Source organism: Excalfactoria chinensis, chromosome 11, assembly GCF_039878825.1.
Source record: "Excalfactoria chinensis isolate bCotChi1 chromosome 11, bCotChi1.hap2, whole genome shotgun sequence".
Taxonomy (NCBI): Eukaryota; Metazoa; Chordata; class Aves; order Galliformes; family Phasianidae; genus Excalfactoria; species Excalfactoria chinensis.
Genome location: NC_092835.1, coordinates 1,071,143 through 1,089,475, shown reverse-complemented (window position 1 = coordinate 1,089,475; position 18,333 = coordinate 1,071,143). Strand labels below are relative to the sequence as shown.

At 51.7% G+C, this 18,333-nt stretch overlaps 1 protein-coding gene across 2 annotated transcripts; it reads left to right on the top strand.

The window, feature by feature from the left end:
• The first annotated feature begins 98 nt into the window (after positions 1–98).
• TCF25 (TCF25 ribosome quality control complex subunit) lies at positions 99–17,203 on the top strand. Of its 2 annotated transcripts, XM_072346706.1 has the most exons (19): positions 99–289; positions 1,243–1,404; positions 2,311–2,385; positions 4,415–4,539; positions 6,011–6,076; positions 7,227–7,309; positions 7,855–7,985; positions 9,799–9,898; positions 11,084–11,177; positions 12,215–12,256; positions 12,287–12,307; positions 12,912–13,017; positions 13,362–13,521; positions 14,427–14,514; positions 15,079–15,237; positions 15,716–15,806; positions 16,118–16,197; positions 16,659–16,731; positions 16,962–17,203. In XM_072346706.1, exons 1-19 carry the CDS (start codon positions 125–127, stop codon positions 17,121–17,123), a joined length of 1,983 nt encoding a protein of 660 aa, XP_072202807.1. In that variant the 5' UTR covers positions 99–124; the 3' UTR covers positions 17,124–17,203. The 2 variants fall into 2 exon arrangements, with proteins under 2 accessions (XP_072202807.1, XP_072202806.1); XM_072346705.1 differs by having other exon boundaries at positions 12,215–12,307.
• Positions 17,204–18,333: the final 1,130 nt, after the last annotated feature.

The window sequence follows — 18,333 nt, the reverse complement described above, 5'->3', positions numbered from 1 at the left end:
CTGCCCGGCCGGCGCCAATGCCGCGCATGCGTGCTGAAGCCACACGCGCAGGCGCAGTGCGTAGGTCAGATGGCGCAGGCTCGGGGAGGCCGGGCCGCGCAGGCGCAGTGCGGCGCGGGGCTCCATGTCGCGGAGGGCGCTGCGGCGGCTGCGGGGTGAGCAGCGGGGCCAGGAGGAACCGGGCCTGGGAGAGCTGGGCCTGGTACCCGGAACCGAGACGGGCGGGGAATGGCCGCACGGAGCTGCCAAAGCCAGGGGTCGTCCCGGTGTCAGCAACCGCTTCGAGCTGGTGAGGGGCGACGGGGCCTGAGGGGTGACGGAGCCTGAGGGGTGGTGGGGCCCGAGTGGGCCTCGTGGGGTGACACGGCCTGTGTGTGTGACGGAGCTGTCGGTGTCGCTGTCGGGGTGGTGGCAGTGGCCGAGGGGCGGGCAGGTGGTCGTGGTTTGGGGAAGGTGTCAGCCGTGGAGCCGGAGCGTGGGGTGACAGGGAGGTCCCGAGGGAAGGAGAAGCGTGGGAATAGGGAGGAGATGTGGGGAGGTCTGTGGGCATCTGGGGCTGAACGGGGAGGGGAGGGAAAGCAGGTGGGGAGCAGAGCCTGTAGGGTGCACAAAGAGATGCTTGGAGCTGCGTGGCACCCGAGGGTGGCCGGGATATCGGAGTAGGAAATGCAGGGCACGGCAGAGCAGGGTTGGGACGTGTTGTCAGCGCTGGTTCTGGCTGCTGGGCACTCCGACAGCCCTGCTGCTGGTGGCAGAATCGTGTCTGCTGCCTTCCCAGCGTGCGTGATCCCGGTGCTGGTGGTCTGGGATCAGATGGGCACTGATGGCACACGTGGATCCCAGGAGGGAAAGATCTGGTCCCCTTAGCCAGCCCCAGCTGTTCCCACCTTAACTGCAAGGCTGTGGACGAGCTTGGTTGGAGAGTGGGATCCAGATAGGGCTGTGTGATTTGTGCTTACTGTGTCATAGCAGACATGTAGTCGTGGCTCTGCAACTAGTAAGTAAATGCAAAGACACCTTGGTACCCACCAAACACTGTGCTTTCAATGACCTATCATCCCCAGCCCTTGTTCTGGAGAAAGGAACTGAGAAGCTGAGCCCTTCCCAGCTTCTGCAGCACTTTTCTCTATCATTTACAGGTGTGAATAGAACAAGGTTGCACAACCCTGTCCTTGTGGCTGTAGGAGAGGGCGTGATGCAGCCATGTACCTGCTGCTGCAGCTTGGTCTTTTCTTTGCACAGATCACCAGCGAAGAACCAGAGGATGACCTGTCATCCAGAGAGGAGCGAGCAGATGCCAGGCTCAAAGAGCATGATGTAGCAGAAGGGAGCAATGAGGAGCCTACACCTAAAGAGGAAGAACACAATGGAGTTGGGAAAGAGACAAACCAGCCGGACCAAACGGTAACACAACTGCAGCTGCCTGGTAGTGACAGCTGCTGTCATGCAAGGTGCAAAGAGAAAGTGATTCAGAAACAGAGGCTGCTTCTCTGCTCCATTCATTGCACAATTAATACAGTGTTGTGCTGTAGATAGGGCTGGGCTGCTGGGTCAGTGCTCAGCAAGCATTTGTTTTGGAGTGAATGATGTAAACTGAATATAAACAATATAAACTAAAGATTGGACGTGCTTCTTTCCTGTTGCATTTGCATTTGTTGTTGTCATTTTCTGTTAGAGTCCCTTCTCTGGGCTGTTTCAGCTCAAAAACATCTTGACATGACAGTTGCAGAAGCATGTGAAGAAAAGGGCTTTTTAAGTAAGAGCTGGATGCTGTAAATCTAGTCCATACAATATTGGTGGTGAGGGTAGGGGCAGTGAAATGAATTAGCCCCTTGGCCTCAGCCAGTAGAGCGCAGTATTTGGTGTGGCGGCAGTGTGGCTGGAGGAGCAGGTGCTGCTCTCTGTGTGTGCTCCAGCTAGTTCAGTGGCTTGGGAACACTTCAGATATGCAGGGTGAGCTTTGCTCAGCCAGACCCCACGTGAGCAGTGGCTCAGATGTGGCCCTGACCCCAAATTTGCTGTGTAAACACTGCAGAACACGCCTGCTGCTGCTCTGTGGTTTTCCTGGGTAGAAACATGGGAGCTGTCAGCACGTGTAGAGTTAGATTGGAGCTGGGTTCCTGGCTCTGGAAGCTGCTTGGGAGTTGTGGAGCTGTTCTTGGGACTCTGTTATTTGGGGGTAGTACTGTGGAGAGCTGGTGATCCTGGAAAACTGTAGTTTAGTTCTGTATGCCCTGGGGAAGCAGCAGCACACACAGCAGCATTCAGTGTTTGGGTTTGCTCTGACAGCTGTTTCATTTGTTTCTGCAGCCTGTGTTGAATAACAAGCCACGAAAGAAAAAGAAGAAAAGGAAAACAAAGAAAACTTCAGCAGGCGAGGCTCTGGTACGTGTGTGTTTGTTCTGAGGGCTGGTGGCTGTGCTGGTGTCTGCATTGGGTTGGGATGGCAAAGTGGTTGCAGAAGAGATTTTGAAGCAAAGAGTGCTCCTCCTTGAATTGTACTCATTTAAGTGTATGAAATGGCAACAGCAGCTTATGACTGTGGTCCTTTAAGCAGTGAGACTAGCACAGCTCTGCTGCAGGTGGTTTAGAGCTGAAATCCTCACAGCAGCTTTGCCTTTCATCTTTACTTTGAGGCTCTACACAGGAGGGGCTTGCAAAGATTTTTTGCGTTTTCATGATGCTGCCTTTGCCCTACTTAGAGAGCTCTTCCAGCTCTGCAGAGCTCTACAAAGCTCACACTGCTGACAGTGACTCGTGTTACCTTTGGCTGTTTCTCTGTGCACAGTCACGCACCTTCTCTGTTGTTTGGCATCGTATAGCTAAATGCTGACAAGTGTGTGCTCATCCCAAGTGCATTCTCAGCACATACATGGCCAAGTGCCCTTCCAGGAGGATATGCTTCTGTCTCCTTGTGATGAAGGGAATGAGGGGACAGTGATTCTCATTGTCTTAATTGTCCACTCCTAAGTAAGAGTGTTTAAAGAAGAGAAACAGGTCAGATAATGCTCTGTGTTGTGGGTAAAACAGAGACATGTTTATACTCAAATCTTTATTATCAATCTGCTATGCTTGAATATTGTCACTGCATGAGATGGTCTAGGAAACTGAATTTAAAAGAGTAATGTATATAACGTAAGTACAGCTCAGGTGAGGAACTAGGTTTTTTTTTTTGCTAAAAGCTGAGAGCTTTAATCTGGGAGAGGTCCTTGGCCGCACACAGTCAGTTGCAGCATGTTGGGGTACTGGAGGAGCTGCTCCAGGTAGGTGTGGGCTGGCAGCCACCTCCTTGGAAACACATCTGGGGGCTCAGGGTTCAGTCACCAAGGGAGAGAACCCCACGGAGAGCCTTTCCTGGTCCAAGAATGATGAGCAGAAGGGTGACATCTGCCAGCCCTAATCTCTATGGAGATTTAATTTCCAGAAACAGGCAGTTTGATTTGCAAACTAGAGATAAAGCTACCTTTGTTCTGTCACTGGAATGCAAAGCAGTATGCACTTTTCATGTACCCACTCCACACAGTCTATTTAGAAAAGGCAACCTTGGAATGCTGAGTGTCACGAATGGAATTCCACTTTCTGCCCATGTGGATCCTGAGGGGGATGTGAAGTGGCCACATAAGAAATGTGTCACTTGCTATCTGTGGGCAGAATAGAGGGAAACTGAGGTGAAAGTGTTGTACAGCTGTTGAATGTTTTCTGCTGGATGTGTTCTTCTGGTTGTTAGAGGAGTGGGAGGTGGCCATGCAGTACGTTAGAACTGGATTACAGGCGTGCAAGTGTCTAATTTTCTGTTACAGTGATCACAGCAGTAATTCAACGATTCCGTGGAAAGCAGATAGTGAAGGCTGATTTATTTTACCATTAAAATCAGCCTCCCAACTTTTCATGGTATTTTAGGAAGTTAGATCGTCATATATTAAACAAGAGACAAAGCACAGCTTTGTAGGAGAGGGGAGACCAGAGAGCAGACACGCACACTCGTGAGCTGTGTTGTGCTGGGAAGGACCACTGTGGCCAGTTGGTTTGGGCTCAGAGCACGAGGCCGGCAGCGAGTCTGCCATGCTGGGTTTATTCAGTTGACACGCTCAGGCTTGTGATAGTATGAAGAGCAGCATCCTGTGATGCCTTGAGGAAGGAGGGAGAGCAGCCAGCCTTTTGGGGGCAGTTGGACAGGGATGGCAGGCGCAGGGTGGGATTCCTGAGGGAAATGCGAGGCGCTGGGTGGAAAGCAAGAAGCCTCATTACGAAAGAGTATGTGTGATCCCAAAGTGGGGTTGAATCAGGGTGGACAGTGGGGTCTGTGGGATGATATTGGGGTGAGCCACAGGACCTGGAGGCGGCTGGGTGACCTGTGTGCCCCCGTGTCTCTTCTTGTAATTACTGCCTTGTCTTTGCATATGCATGTCTTAAGGAAGATGATGACCTGGAAGACATCGACAGCTTGCTGGAGAAGATTGAGGATACCAATGGACTATCACAAGAGACCCAGAGTGGAATAATTGCAGACAGCAGGCCTCTGCTCTACATAGAGCACAGGTAGTGCTCTCTTTCCTTCCTGGCTTTGAGTGTGACAGAAGTATTTGTACACTGAGGAAGGGAGGTGGAAGCCTACCTACGTAATCTGGCCATAAATCCAGAACCTTATGTGAAAGGAGTTGTGGTAGTAGTTGCACACAGCCCCGTTTCTAACTACTGCTCCTAAAGCTGTGCTCAGTTTTTAGCAGCAATGTGTGTTCTCTGCTGTCCCATCTGCAGCGGGTGACTGGATCAGGGTGACCCCCAGAAGTGCCTTTCAGGCTAAAACTGATGGTGACTCTGTGTTGAAAACTGTTGGTTGGCTGTGCCTCAGCACATAAAGCTTTGAAGCCAGGCTAACCTGGCCAGTACATCAATACATGCTGCCCTTCAAAGAGGGCTAGGCAGTACCAGCAACTAATTTCACCAGGAATGCTTGTTAGACTCGTCTAACCTTTCCCATATGTGACCATCAACAAAGTGGACTAAGTGCTGGGCATGTCCACCAGCTGAGGAGGCTATTAGCCTCACACTAGACATCTGTAACATCACAGCCTGGATCAGCCAGCTTCTGTGTCCAGCCTGTCTCAGAGTTCTGGATTAACATGGGTACTGGCAGCTCTTTGTCTTCTGGGAAAAGAACTTGTAGGACTGAACGATCTACCACTCAGGGTTCTGAAACCTCCAAACACACTGCATCAAAACAATCTAGGCTGGTGGGTTCTTCTTGCTAGTTTAGTTAGTTTTCCTTTTAATACAGGGAGGGATGTTTGCTTGCCAAGAGGTTGTTTTAGACTTCAGTGAATTCTCTGGTCAGGTGAACGTTATTCAGAAACCTTTGAGAAGTGGATAATCTCAGAGTGGGTGTGAGTTGGCAGTGCTGGATCTCAACCTTCCCACTCCCTCTCTTCATTTGAGCCTTTCTCACTGGATGGCAGAGAGAAACCCCCCTTAAATGTGCCTCCCTTCTCTGGGCCACAGGTTAGATTAAGAAAACTGTAGGTGTTGTCATGCTTTGATGTACCATCTTTGTATTAAAAACATGTATTTTAAGCCTTGCCAGCCTCCATAAGGTGGTTGGGGTGCTTGCCTTGGGTTGCAATCCGTCACTGCTAGGCTTAGCAGCAGGTATCTCATGTTTTCCAGGTGCAAATACCCCAGGCATGTTTCCCTGAACCGAGGCTGTCCCTGGGAGCATGCCAGGCTAGGACCCAGCTGTCCTGGAGAGGGCAGCAGTATTCCCTAGCTCAAGATCTTTGGAGCAGTGTACAAAGGAGCTGTGCACCTGATTGAACAGGGCTTTGGATACCTCCTGCTCTGACCATTAGCTGTTCTCCTGGTGTGTTGTGTCACACCAGAGGGGTGTGTGTGTGACAGTCCAGGAGTTTGGCTAGGGATGGTTTTTGGTACAATATACCTGGCTTTGTTAAAAAGGAAAAGATTGCAAGATTTTTGTCTGTTTAACTTTTCTTTCTTGTTTCAACGTTCTCAGAAACTTGAATCCAGAGAATGAGCTGAAGAGATACTTTGGGGCTCGTGCTGTTCTCGGTGATCAGAGGTTAGTCCAAAATGTATTAGTGAACTCTTCTGAAGTTTGAGTTGCTGTGTCTATCCTTGCCTTGGCATTGCTTACTGAATCCCTGGTGCTATATATGCTGGGAACCCAGGGCACTGCAATGTGTTCAGGGGGTCTTACTTATTTAGTGGTCAGGTTTGGGGTCAGAAGAATGTTTTTGGGGCTGTGTGTGAGAAAGGTGTAAAGTTTCTTCAGACTTTACCTAGTAGTTCCTTTTGCTGGTTATTTTTTTCCCCTCTCCCATCTACTGTCAATTGCCCTTATCAAATCCTTTTGTTCAGCTTCATAGGCTATTAGGTTCTTAGTCTTATTCCAGCATTTGTTTCTTGTTACTATTCTGAAGTCTCTGTCTTAGAGTAGACCCTGAATACTTTCCAGGTAGTCTCATAAACTTGCTCATGTAGGCTCAGGGTACCAACTGCTGCTTAGGTGTAAGATTTCTGTGCAATTATCCATTGCTTTGTCATTGATGTTATCCAGAAAACCCTTGGTTTTGGGGGCTGGTTGGTAAATGTGCAGTATAAGCTCAGGGCAGTGGAAAGGGAAACCTGTGAGAGGGTCTGTAGATGAATTAGATTCCTTCAAGGAGAGATTAAAGCAAAAGGTGGCATCTAGCACTTGATGAAAAAGAAGCAGTCCCTGACTAAGGAGATGTGACTTCCTTAGAATTGCCTTGATTTCTGAATTCCTCTTGCTCTGAACCAGTAAATTGGTTCCCCTTATGAGTACAGCTTAAACTGAATCAGTCAACACTTGAAGGCCCTGCTGGGAAAATATAAGTCAGAGGGATATGGGGCTCTCTTAATTGGGCCTGGGAAGCTTTTTGAAGCAAAGAGGCAGCTGAGAACTTGGCAGGAGTAAAAACAAGGGAAAGAAACCATTGAAGTGGAAGTGCTTGAGGCACTGACTGCCCCAAAGAGCAATGGGTAAAGCAAGGAAGAGCCAGAGGAAGGTATGTTGTATCTCAAAAGCAAGCATGTTAAAGCTCTGGGTGAAAGTTCTGCATGGCGCGGCTGCATCTGGGGAAGAAATTGGATCTTTTTTCCCTGAATCATCCTTTTTCTGGCTGGTTTTAGCCCTCTGCGTTCTGTTTGTGCAGGAAAAATGTGACCTGTCATGTTTATGTCCTCAGGCCAAGGCAAAGGCAGCGCCAGTACGTCCGCAGCACGTGGCTGACAGCTCCCAAGAACACCTGGCCACGCTACAGCAAAACAGGTGAGGCTTTCAATGCTGCTTCAGAATGCTTCTGGCTGACAGTCCCATGTCCATGTGGCTGCTCCTGCCAGCCGTGCTTTCTTAGAGCCTCAGTGCAAAGAAAGTGGAGCTGCTTCCATCAGCTGCCAGGCCCTGGCTTCTGTGCCGGCTGATGTGAGAGGGGAACTGCTCATCAGCTAATGATGGAAAATACTTCCTTTCTCAGCAAGGAGGGCTCTTCACATCACACCTTAGCATCTGACTTTTTTCCCTCCCTTTACTGGAGGTAGCAGGTGATGTATGTTTCCCTTCTTGCAATAGTCTTAGACGACTATGAGAAAATACCCACAGGGAGAGCAAGCTGTCTGGGCTTCTCGAGTGGGTTTCAGAAGTTGGCTCATAGAAGGAGGGGAAGTAATGAAGTTCTGTGGAAGTTTCTGAAAACACACCTGGCTGTGGAGCCAGCAATGCATACAAGCTTTCTACATGAGAAGAAAGCAGAAGAGTTTCAGCTGCTCGTGTTTGCAGGCTGGCACCAGCAGGGCCCATGTCTGTGTACTCCTTAGGTATTGCCATGCAGCTGGTGGAGACCAGGAGGGGCGTGCAGTACTTCACATTTGAGCACCACCGTGAGTACCAGCAAGTGCAGTTCAAGTTCCTGGATGCTGTGGAGTCCATGGACCCCAACAACATCGTGGTATGTTGTGAAATTGCTCTGTCATTTCAAGCACTGGTGCTGTGAGGCAGCATTTGCCTTGTAAGTAAGATGGGGGGCAACTTAGTGCAAATAAGACCCAATCCCTGGTGGCCCACCCTTGGTGGCACTGCTGGAGGATGCCAGGTAGCCCTTCAGGAACCAAAGGGATAGGAATAAAGCTCTCTTGTCTCGACTCTTCAGCTGGGAAAGGAAAAATGTTATACAAATGCATCTTTAAATGGGACCCTAAACTAACAGTTATTCTATTTATAAACTCTTGCATGGTTGGGAAAAAAAAGTGTTTTCCTGGTATTGCAGCAAAACAGTCTTTTTGTTGAAAGCTCTTCATGCATGTTCAAGCTCATTAAAGCGTATGGTAACATTTATAGAGTGCAATGATAAGCAACAGAGAAATTGCTCTGGACCCTGAACTGTAACTGAAGTATTTTTGCTCTGAAAACTCTGGCCACGTGAGTGTGGAAACATGCCCTAGAGAAGTTTCTTAAAGAGGCCACTGTCTCCTAAAGACAAAAGGCCCTTAAAGAGGCCAAAGTGTAGTTCCTCCTGCTTTCCCACCCTCTGCTCACAGCCAGTGCTCTCTGGAGCTCATCGGTTCTTATGTTAACTAAGCTGGGGGATTCACCTCAGAAGTTGCAAGGAAATTCTGTCCAGCATCTTAAAGCCCGTTCAGACACACTGTCACACACCGTGCAGAGCAGGACAGATTTTCCATGATATATCATGGTCTTTATCTTTGCTGAATGCCCTGACTGCATTTGAAGATGGCCTTACGGCTTTAGCCTCATTTTTTTTCTGTTATGGGAAAATCTAACAGCCCAGGATTTGGTGATGCTCAAAGTATTTCAGGACCCCATCCAATATACCTGTGGCAGCCACAGCGTGTGTGGCCAGAGCCTGTATCTGCCTTGCTGCTGTGGTTTCAGCATGCAAAATGCAAAACACGTTTTTCTGGGAGTCCTGCTCAGTGAATGCTCTTCTGCTCTTACCTGATGGATTAAATGAGTCTTGTTGGTCAAGTTGTGGTGGAATAAAAACATTTTCCTTTATTGCTATGACCTCAGGTGCTCCACACCTTAAGAAACTTAAGAAACTTAAAGAGGGCAAGGAGAAGTAAAACATCTGCAGAAGGCACTGAGGCAAAGGCACTGGGCTGGACAGCCTAGAATGTGAAAGCTTTGTACTGTAGGTGGGAATGTTGTCTGCCTCTGCAGATGTACAACTTCCTGAACCTTTGTAGCCCATTTATAAGATAAGTGGTGAACAAAGAGTTCTCTGAAGTATGATTATACTTAGGCTTGCTTTCAGCAGCCTGGAAATCCTTTCTTGCTGTCCGTTACCATTCAGGAACTGGATTCTGGGATTCTAGTAGATGTGTGGAAGTGTCCTCAGTGCCCAAAGGAAGCAAAAGCCTGAGAAAACATTCAGGCTTCTTTAGAAAGGGGTAGGGAATGGAACAAAAATGTAATAGCGCCTTCTGCTTCCATCCTGAATGGTGTGTGCAGTTCTGGACCCTCCACCTCCAAAAGGACACAGTGGAGTTGGGCACAATTTGGAGGACAGCAGAGATGATTAATGGCCTGGCACAGCCTTTGTGCTAGAATAGCTTTGTCATCTGGCATGGTGCTGGGTGGGATATACCCTCACATTCAGATCCAGAGTCAAGAACAGCCCCTTTCTCTTATGCGCTGCATCAGGGCATCTGTCTTCATGCCAGTCTCACAGAGCTTGCCTTGTAGGCAGAGTGCATTAGAGATTGGTGCCATCATCTAATAAAGCTCATGTTCTTGTGTAGCTGCTGCTTCAGATGAACCCATACCATGTGGACTCCCTTCTGCAACTCAGTGATGTCTGCCGGATGCAAGAGGATCAGGAGATGGCCCGTGACCTCGTAGGTGAGAGCGGAGGTGTGGGGTGGATGTGCTGGCAAAGGCTGTGAGGCTGCAGTGATTCCCTGCAGTATAATCCGCTCTGTGGGCTAGGGAGCAGCAGCGGCAGCCTTCCCTCTGTGGCTGGCTGGAGTTGATGAAAGCACACTAAGGAAAACGCCAGCCAGAGTACTTGGCAGCATGGCACTGTGCTGCTGGGGACAGGCTTTTGCTGAAGGTACAGCATGGAGAGGGAGAAGAAGGAAGAGGCGCTGCAGTGACTTGTGTCTGTAGACACATGCATGCAGTGCTGAGCAAATCCCTCCTAGAAGTCACAACTGAACAGTTGCTATGGATTAACCATCAAAGGCTTTTGGTTTTGTTTTGTTTTCTTTGCAGCAAACCAGAAGGGTTTGTCTCTCTTTGTGACTCTGTGGCCCTGAGCTCTCGGCCTCATGCTGCTTTTCAGACTTGCAGCTTTTGCCGGAGGCTTTTGAGTAGAGCTGGACTTGCTTGTCTGTGACAAAGCACATTGCCTTTCACCTTTAAAAAGAATGAAGGGATTGTCTGGATGTGATGGGGTGGTGTCACCTGTAGGAAGTCCTATGCAGGAAGAGGGTCTGATTCAGCAGCTACCAAATGCTGCAGTGTGAGAGACAGTGTGGGAAGCCCACCCTGTCTATGGAGAGTGTACATTGACCTTTCAGGCCACAGTGACCAGCACACTGTGTGTCAGACTCTGCTTCAAGCATTTCAGGCAAGTGGGAGGCGTCCTGGGGGGTAGCTGTCCCTCAGACTGCTGTGCTGCAGAGATGAGCTGTTTGGTAACAAGAACATGTGCTTTTTAGCATGATAGGAGGGGCCAGAGGTTAAGTGAGGACAGGATCTTTGGCTTCTACATGTGAAAACTGTTGGAGAGGAGGCAGCTGTACTAGCCTCAATCCCAGATCTTCCCCAGAAGAATTACTTTTCACAACCCCAGTTTGATGTAAGGCCTGCAGAAAGGAGCAGGACCTGATTGCCTGGTTATCTGCTGGGACCCTGAAGTTGCTTTGCACTTTGCTGGGGTGTGAACAAGCTTATCTCCTTGCCTGTGGGTCATCTCACTTAGCAGTGTCTTCTTGACTAAACTGACCCCCATGTTGTCAAGGCTGGGTTAGCATGCTATGCAGGGCTGCTGGCGAGTCCTGATGGTGTGTATGCTGTCTGCAGAGCGGGCTCTGTACAGCCTGGAGTGCGCCTTCCACCCCGTCTTCAGTCTCACCAGTGGGAGCTGCAGGTTGGACTACCGGCGGCCAGAGAACAGGTAGGAAACCACCTGCTTCTGTACCAGCCTGAGGGCGCTTGTGGCATCCCCATGGCCTACTTTGGGCACACAGACCCAGATTTACCACCCCTGCTGCGTCATCCATGCTGTGATGGTGGCAGCTTAAAAGGACCTTGAATGTCCCTTTCTGTTGGAAACAGCAACATCCCTTAATGAGACAGGAGCAGGAAGTGCCTGGGAGAAGGCTACCAGCAGCTCTTGTGCTGCCAGGTCACTTGCACTGAGGCAGGCTGAGGCTTTTTCTGCAAAGCATCTTCTTTCCCAGGGGATTTCTTATTGGAGCATTAGCAGTTCCTTCCTGTCACATCCCTTATGTACAATTGGTACATGCTAGCCCGAAGTAGCACTTATTTTTGTCCTAGAACTCCTCATGGTGTGATCAAGTCTGTGTCTGGTCACTGATGTGCTGTCTGCTCAGCCACTGTTCCTGGCACTTGCGCTCCTCAAGGCCTGGCTGTTTATGTAACACTGATAGTTCTGCAGCTGCAGAGGAAGGTGACTTTATTCTGGGAATTTTCCAGTCAGCTGACCTGAGTAATCTCTCCCAAATTGCTCTACCTGGAGATTGCTCAGGTTTCCAGCAGCCACTCGCTGTCAGACCGTGCTGCCCGTGACCCGAACGCTGTGATCTGTATCTCACCCAACTGGGATGTTCATCCCCACCCCCCATACGTGTCACATGTGCTGTGTCACCATCCCTACGCAGTGCAGGGACAGCAGCAGAGGCATGGCTTTGCAAAGCCTGTAGCATGCAGGCTTCAGAGATTGCCTTGTTTCTGTTGTCCTGAGTAGCTAGCCTTAGGGGCTGTGTGTGTGCGCACAAGGGGATCAGATGTAGAACCAGCCGTGGGTTTCTTGTCCCAATTCTTTCATGAAGGCATCAAAATTGAAGAAGGGGAGGGAAAAAAAAAAAGAGAAAAGATTGATTTGGGCTGATTTTTGGTCCCTGTTCTTCACTGAAATGCGCTGCTGCTCTCACATCAGGCTTCTAAAACCCATTCCTGCTCTCCACACAGGGCTTTCTACCTGGCTCTGTTCAAACACCTGATGTTCCTGGAAAAGAGGGGCTGTCCCCGGACAGCCCTGGAGTTCTGCAAGCTGATCCTGAGGTAGGTGCCCCTGCTGTGCCCCCATCCCTGCAGCCAGAGCCAGGGGTTGTGGGGCTCAGGAGGAAATGCTTTGAGCAACATGCTTAACCCTCATCTGCCCAGGCTGGACAGAGCAAATGGAGCTGTAATACTGTCCCCAGTCTCAGTGTCACTCCTTAAGGATGTAGTTCCACAGGTTAGTTTTGAGCTTGTGCTCTTATCTGTACTGCTGCTTTGGAGAGATAGGTGGTTGTTTGGAAGGAGACTTAATAATACGGGACCTCACAGTCCCTTACTTTCAGTTACTGAGCTCTGGGCCTGGCTTATAATTACAGCAGAGCCTGCAGTCTCAGCAGAGCTGCTGCATAGCAGTGGCTTCAGCCTTCCTCCCACTTGGTGCTGTGGCAGGTCTGTCTCCTCTTTGCAGGGGCACAGTGTGGGTGAGGTGTTGCACCGTCCTCCCAGCTGTGCGGGGATGTCTTTATCCTTATTATCTCCGTTTGCTGAATATGGAATGACCCTGAGTGCCAGTAGGAAAGTCTTGTTTGACTCAGAAATTGGGGCAGGCACTTCAGCTTTTGTGACACCTTTAAATTCCTCTTGTTGTGCTTGCTTCCCTCTGAAGCCTTGATCCAGAGAATGACCCCCTGTGTGTGCTGCTGCTGATTGACTTTCTGTCCCTCCGAGCTAGAGAATACACTTTCCTGACACGCATGTTCCAGGAGTGGGAGGTGAGTTGCCAACAGTCTTGAGAGGAACAAGGCAGGGCTAGGGGACAGCTTGCTCCTGGGGTTCTCCCTGCCAAGCTGGACTGGAGAGTGTGGGGCTTCTGTAAGCCGTTACCTCTTTGGGGGCTGTCGTATGGCCAGGCTGCCAGCTGGGTGTTGTTGGAACAACCATGAAGGCTTAAGGTGTCAGTGTTAACTTCTGTTGTAATCCTGGTATCCTACAATCAATTGTATAAACTCAAAATCGCTTACTCAGCTGTGGGGGCACCGAGCCAGTAGCTGTGAAGCTGCACTGAAATCACTGCACAGCATCATTTCTCGGTAATTCTCACCCTCTGATCCTGCAGAGTCACCGGAACTTGTCCCAGCTCCCCAATTTTGCCTTCTCGGTGCCACTGGCGTATTTCTTCCTGAGCCAGCAGGAGGAGCACTCGGAGCTGGAGTTAAGCCAAGCCCGGGAGAGAGCTGCCCGGCTCATCCAGCTCGCGCTGATCATGTTCCCAAGCGGTAAGTCTGTCCCCACCGGTAAGTCTGTCCCTGCAGGCTTTGTGTGTCTTCATCTGTGAGAATGAACGCTGGATTCCAGGCAGTCAAATGCAGGAGCAGCATTTTGCCTATGGCTTGCAAATGTTGTTGGCCTCTGTCTGTGTGTGATGGGAGCCCTGACTCCAGAGGGGTGATGCTGCTCGGCCCACTGACAGAACCCATTGCCAGGGTTCATCTTGCCCAGCCCTGTGCAAGGGCAGTGACAATGCAGGGCACGTGCAGCCAAGAGTCCTCCATGTGCTGGGAAGCAGCTGTTTTCCCTGTTGCTCACCCTCTTCTCTGAGCGGCTGATGCCCCTTCATTGGAGAGAGAGAAATGAATTCTTCAAGCAGAAAAACGTTTTACCCTGAGGGTGCCTCGAACAGACAGTGGGTCTCTCCCAGGCACTGCTGTGCTTTAGATGTCCTCTCCATGGTTGCCCATCACTCCTGCTTTTATCCCTGCTGTCCCTGAAGGGAGATTCAGAGCCCCTCCAAGCCCAGAGGGGCACAGAATGCAAAGGAGGATGTGTCTTTAGAGCCCAGAATAAACAGCGTTTGAACAGAGCTTTAGTTTGTGTTGGTTGAAACAGTCTTTTTTTACTGTATGTCATGGTGACTGGCATAAAAGTCTTATTTAATTTCAAAGGCCAGAAAGACGAAGTGCATCAAGTTGCACCTTATTTAACTGGAAAGAAAAGAAAAAAAAGAAGCTTTCTTGTTTATTTACGCTGGGTCTGTTTCCATCATCCAGAGGCTAAAACGCAGCATGTCCTCCAGCTGCAAAGCTGCCCCTGGAATGGGACTGTTTCTGCAGGCCTGGCAGTGGTGACTGACTGCTCCCATGGCACTTCTGCTGAACACGAGCTGTGTGACTTTCTCCTGCAGTTCTCATGCCGCTGTTGGACCACTGCAGTGTGCAGCCTGATGCCAGGGTCGCCTCCCATTCCTTCTTTGGGCTGAATGCTCAGATAAGGTAAGGCCTGGAGATGTTCTCAGTAAAGAGAAGGAATCGGTTCTGCTGGTTGTGGGGCTTTTGCTTGCCCAGGCAGCTAATGGAGCTTAAAAGCTGCAGAGAATAATTACTTGTTCTGAGAGGCTCTTAGATGCGTTGATAATGGATTCCCATCAAGGCTGTCAGATAACTCTGACAGACCTGCTTCACCTTAATGCGGCTGGGTCAGAAGTTCATCATGCAGCCTGTTGGTACATGTAGTCAGAACGATGTGTGCGTGCTTTCGGGGCAGACTGTCTCCTGCCAGTCTGGATTTCCCTGACACGTGGTCCTCCCAAACACGTGAATGGTCTCCCCCTGAGGTGAAGGCAGAGTAACTTTCATCTCGTGGCTGTGCCTATCCCCAAAATAGAAAGAGGCAGAAAAACTGGGGAAGGTGGATGTAAACAGCAGAGCTGGGAGCCTGCGATTCCTCTCTCCGTGTTCTCACGCTGAAGCGCAGTGAGGAGACAATGAGCCCTTTCCAGGAAGCACAGAGACCTGCAGGCAGGAGGAGAGTGCGCTGAATCACGTCTGTCTCCTTAGCCAGCCTCCTGCCTTGAACCAGTTGACGTCCCTCTATGTGGGAAGGACTCACTCCCTGTGGAAGGACCCAGCTGTCATGGCTTGGCTGGAGACGAACGTCCACGAGGTCTTACGCATGGTGGATGCCAGGGACCCGCTGGTGGAGGAGTCTGAACACAAGTGAGTGCAGCAGGCAGAGGTGATCAGCTCTCAAGCTGGACCTCAGTGCTGACAAACAGGGACGGATCAGGCTGGGGGCTTTTCAGACAAGGGGGAAGCTCTCTCTTGGGCAGCAGTGATGCTGGGGTTTGCTCAGAGTGCTTAGAAACATTATGGAGCTCTGAGAAGTGTGTGTGGGGGGGGTGGAGGGTGGCATCAGTTTTTGTCTTAAACTAAAGTTAGTTTGCTCTGCTGACCTGGAGCATACGGGGGCTGGTGAGAGCGAGCTGTGCAGTGCCCTGAGCTGTTCTGCTCTTCCATTTGAAGGTCAGCAGCTGCCAAGTGACTTTGGCTTTGCCTGCAGCCAGCTCTGTCTGATGCAGCAAGTGGCAGCAGAGCCAGGAATGAAGCTGAGGTTGCACATAGAGAAGCAGAAATGAAACGCTGGCTGTGCTGAGCTGTGCTTCTTGCTAGCTGCTGTCCCCCCTCCCTGCTTTAGGAGGAAGATGCGGTACCAGAGTGCACCCAGGAATATCTACCGGCACGTCATTCTCTCAGAGATGAAGGAGGCCACGGCAGCTCTGCCTCTGGTGAGGGGTCCTGATAGGGCACAGACAGCAGCACCGTGTGCAGTGTGGTGGCATTGCAGTCCCTGCTACATGTGCAGACATTGGGCACATCTCAGGCCAGAGCCACCAGAAAGAGACATCCACGTGACCTCGGAGCTTCCACCCAGTGTGCCCAGCTTCCTGGGCGTCCTTGGGATAAACACACGGTGCTGTGTGGGCAGGCTGGGCTGTGGCTGATGATTTCCCCAAGACCAAGGCCTGCCCAACTGGTCCGACCGTCTCCGTGCCTGGAGGTGCACAGCTTTCACCTCCCCTCTTCTTCCTCTCTGCAGGAGGTGACATCGCAGCCCGTGATGGGGTTTGACCCCCTTCCGCCTTTAGACTCCATCATCTCCTACACTAGACCAGAAAGGTACCCTCACCCTGTGTCTGCTGGCACAGCTCTCCTCCCACTGATGATGCTCTCAGCCTCAGGGTGCTCTGTGCTGCTGTCCTCCTCCACCTGGGAGGAAGAGCAGCCTGGCTGGTGGTGCTTGCTGACAGGGAAGAGCATACAGGCAGGACTGGTCCTGCTGCTCCTGCTTGGGGCTGGTGGTGGCTGTCAGACAGCAGCTCATCACAGCCGTGAAGGCAAAGGCTGCTGAAGAACTTGGGTTGTTTCTTAACCAAGGTGGTTCGGGGTAAATGAAATCTGGATAAGAAAACAATGAATTCCCAGAGGGAGGTACGGGGGGAGCCCAGCTGGATCGCAGAGGGAGCTGTGCATTGTCACAGCGTGGGTCTCACCAGCTCCACTGCCCCGTCTCGGCCCAAACGAGCACAGGTTGAGTAAAAGCCTCCCTTTAACTGTGGTGTGCCATGTCTGTCTTTCAGAACGAATCATCCATCCAATGAAAGCACTTTATCTCTCTTCTTCCGATCCCTGTTGCCAAATTTTAACTTGCAGGTATGTAGCAACAGCAAAGCAGCCTCCGGCAAATCAGAGCACGCTTTTGCTTTCAGTGCACAGAAGTTTCTACTGCACAGTGTTTCTGCAAAGGGAGTGGCTCCTGGCATATGCAGCGTGTAAACGTCAGGTTGCAGAGCAGCCTGGTGCATTTTGGCATGTGCTGTTGTGTGTGTCTGCCTGCTGCAGCCAGCGCTGAACCTGGGTGCTGCAGCTCCCCTCTGTTGCAGGGTGACATCAGGCACGATGGAGATGAAGAGGCGGGAGCCGGGCAGGACCTGAACCAGGGGGTGAACCGGCTGATGGCGGCCATGCGGGACATGCTGGCCAACATCCAGTTCCAGGAACCCCCACGAGACGACAATCCCGAAGGCGACGGGGACTGGGACTGAGCGCAGAGCTCCCGTCTGCCCCCAGCCCCGTGTGAGCTGTGTCCAACCCCGCCGCACTCCAATAAAGGCCTACAAAGCAGAGGGGCTGGATGGTGTTGTGGGGAGGAGGCTGCGGCCAGGGGAGGGGGGGGCTGAGCTGTGTCTTAAAATGGGAGAGCTAATTACAGCAGCTGTCCCTCGGCAGCTTAGGCTCCTTCTGGCCCCCTACGGATGCATTCGTTGCCTGATTCCCCCAGCTGCTCTCCTGAGCTCCGTCCTGTGCTTAATCATCCGAGATCCCTTGTGCTCCTCCCGTCCTTTGCGCCTCCTCGGGTGAAGGCTCCTTCCCCCCCTCCCCGCTGCGGGGGCTGCTCCCTGGGGGCAGGGATGGACTGGGCTGCACGGAGCGGCTCTCGGTGTCTGACTGGGAGCAGCTCTTGTTGTGCTGCAGCCTCTAATCGTGCTTGGAACAGAAAGGATACCCCTCTCCTCTCTTTGCTTTCCCCTCTCTTCCCTTGTTTTGCTGCCTTCAAGCAGGGCGCAAAGCGGTGCAGTGCCCGGAATGAGGTCAGCTGCGATAAAGCCCTTAGCTCATCGCTGCTGCTCACATTTCTGCTGTGTAACGGTGTATGAGGCTGCACTGCCCGGAACAACTTACCCCCTCCCCCCCCGCCGTGCTGCAGCCGGGCTCCCTCGGGGGAGCTCCCCAGCTGGGGCTGCCTCCATTCTGCCCCCCCCCCCCCATCCATGCAGGATCCGAGGCCCATCCGTGCTCACACTGCCGGGCTCAGCAGACTCGGGTTTTGCAGCTGATAAAGCTGAAATTCACCGTGTGCGCCGCCGAGCCGGGTGGGGAAGCTGATGTCTGCCGGGCCGGATTCCTCCCGCTCACGTTTCCCCACCGGCCTGGGCTGGTTCTGCCTGCGGGGAACGGGAGGCTCTGGGGACGCCGTCTGCCCAGGTGGATGGCGCCGAGCAGGGCTGCTCCATCCAGCCGGGCTGCGCCGCCAGCATTTGGCTGTGGGCGCACGGCGCTGTGAGCTGTGCTGGGGATCAGGGCCGGGTATCGCGCTTGCACATTCGAGGACCTCCCTGTGCTGCAGCTTCCAACCGTAGCCTCGCTGCTCCCAGCACAGCAGCGGAGACGAGTGCCCTGACCTCAGCTCTGCGTGCCGTTCGTGGTATGAAGCCATGCCTGGCACAGAGCACCCGCCCCGCACACAGCTGCTTT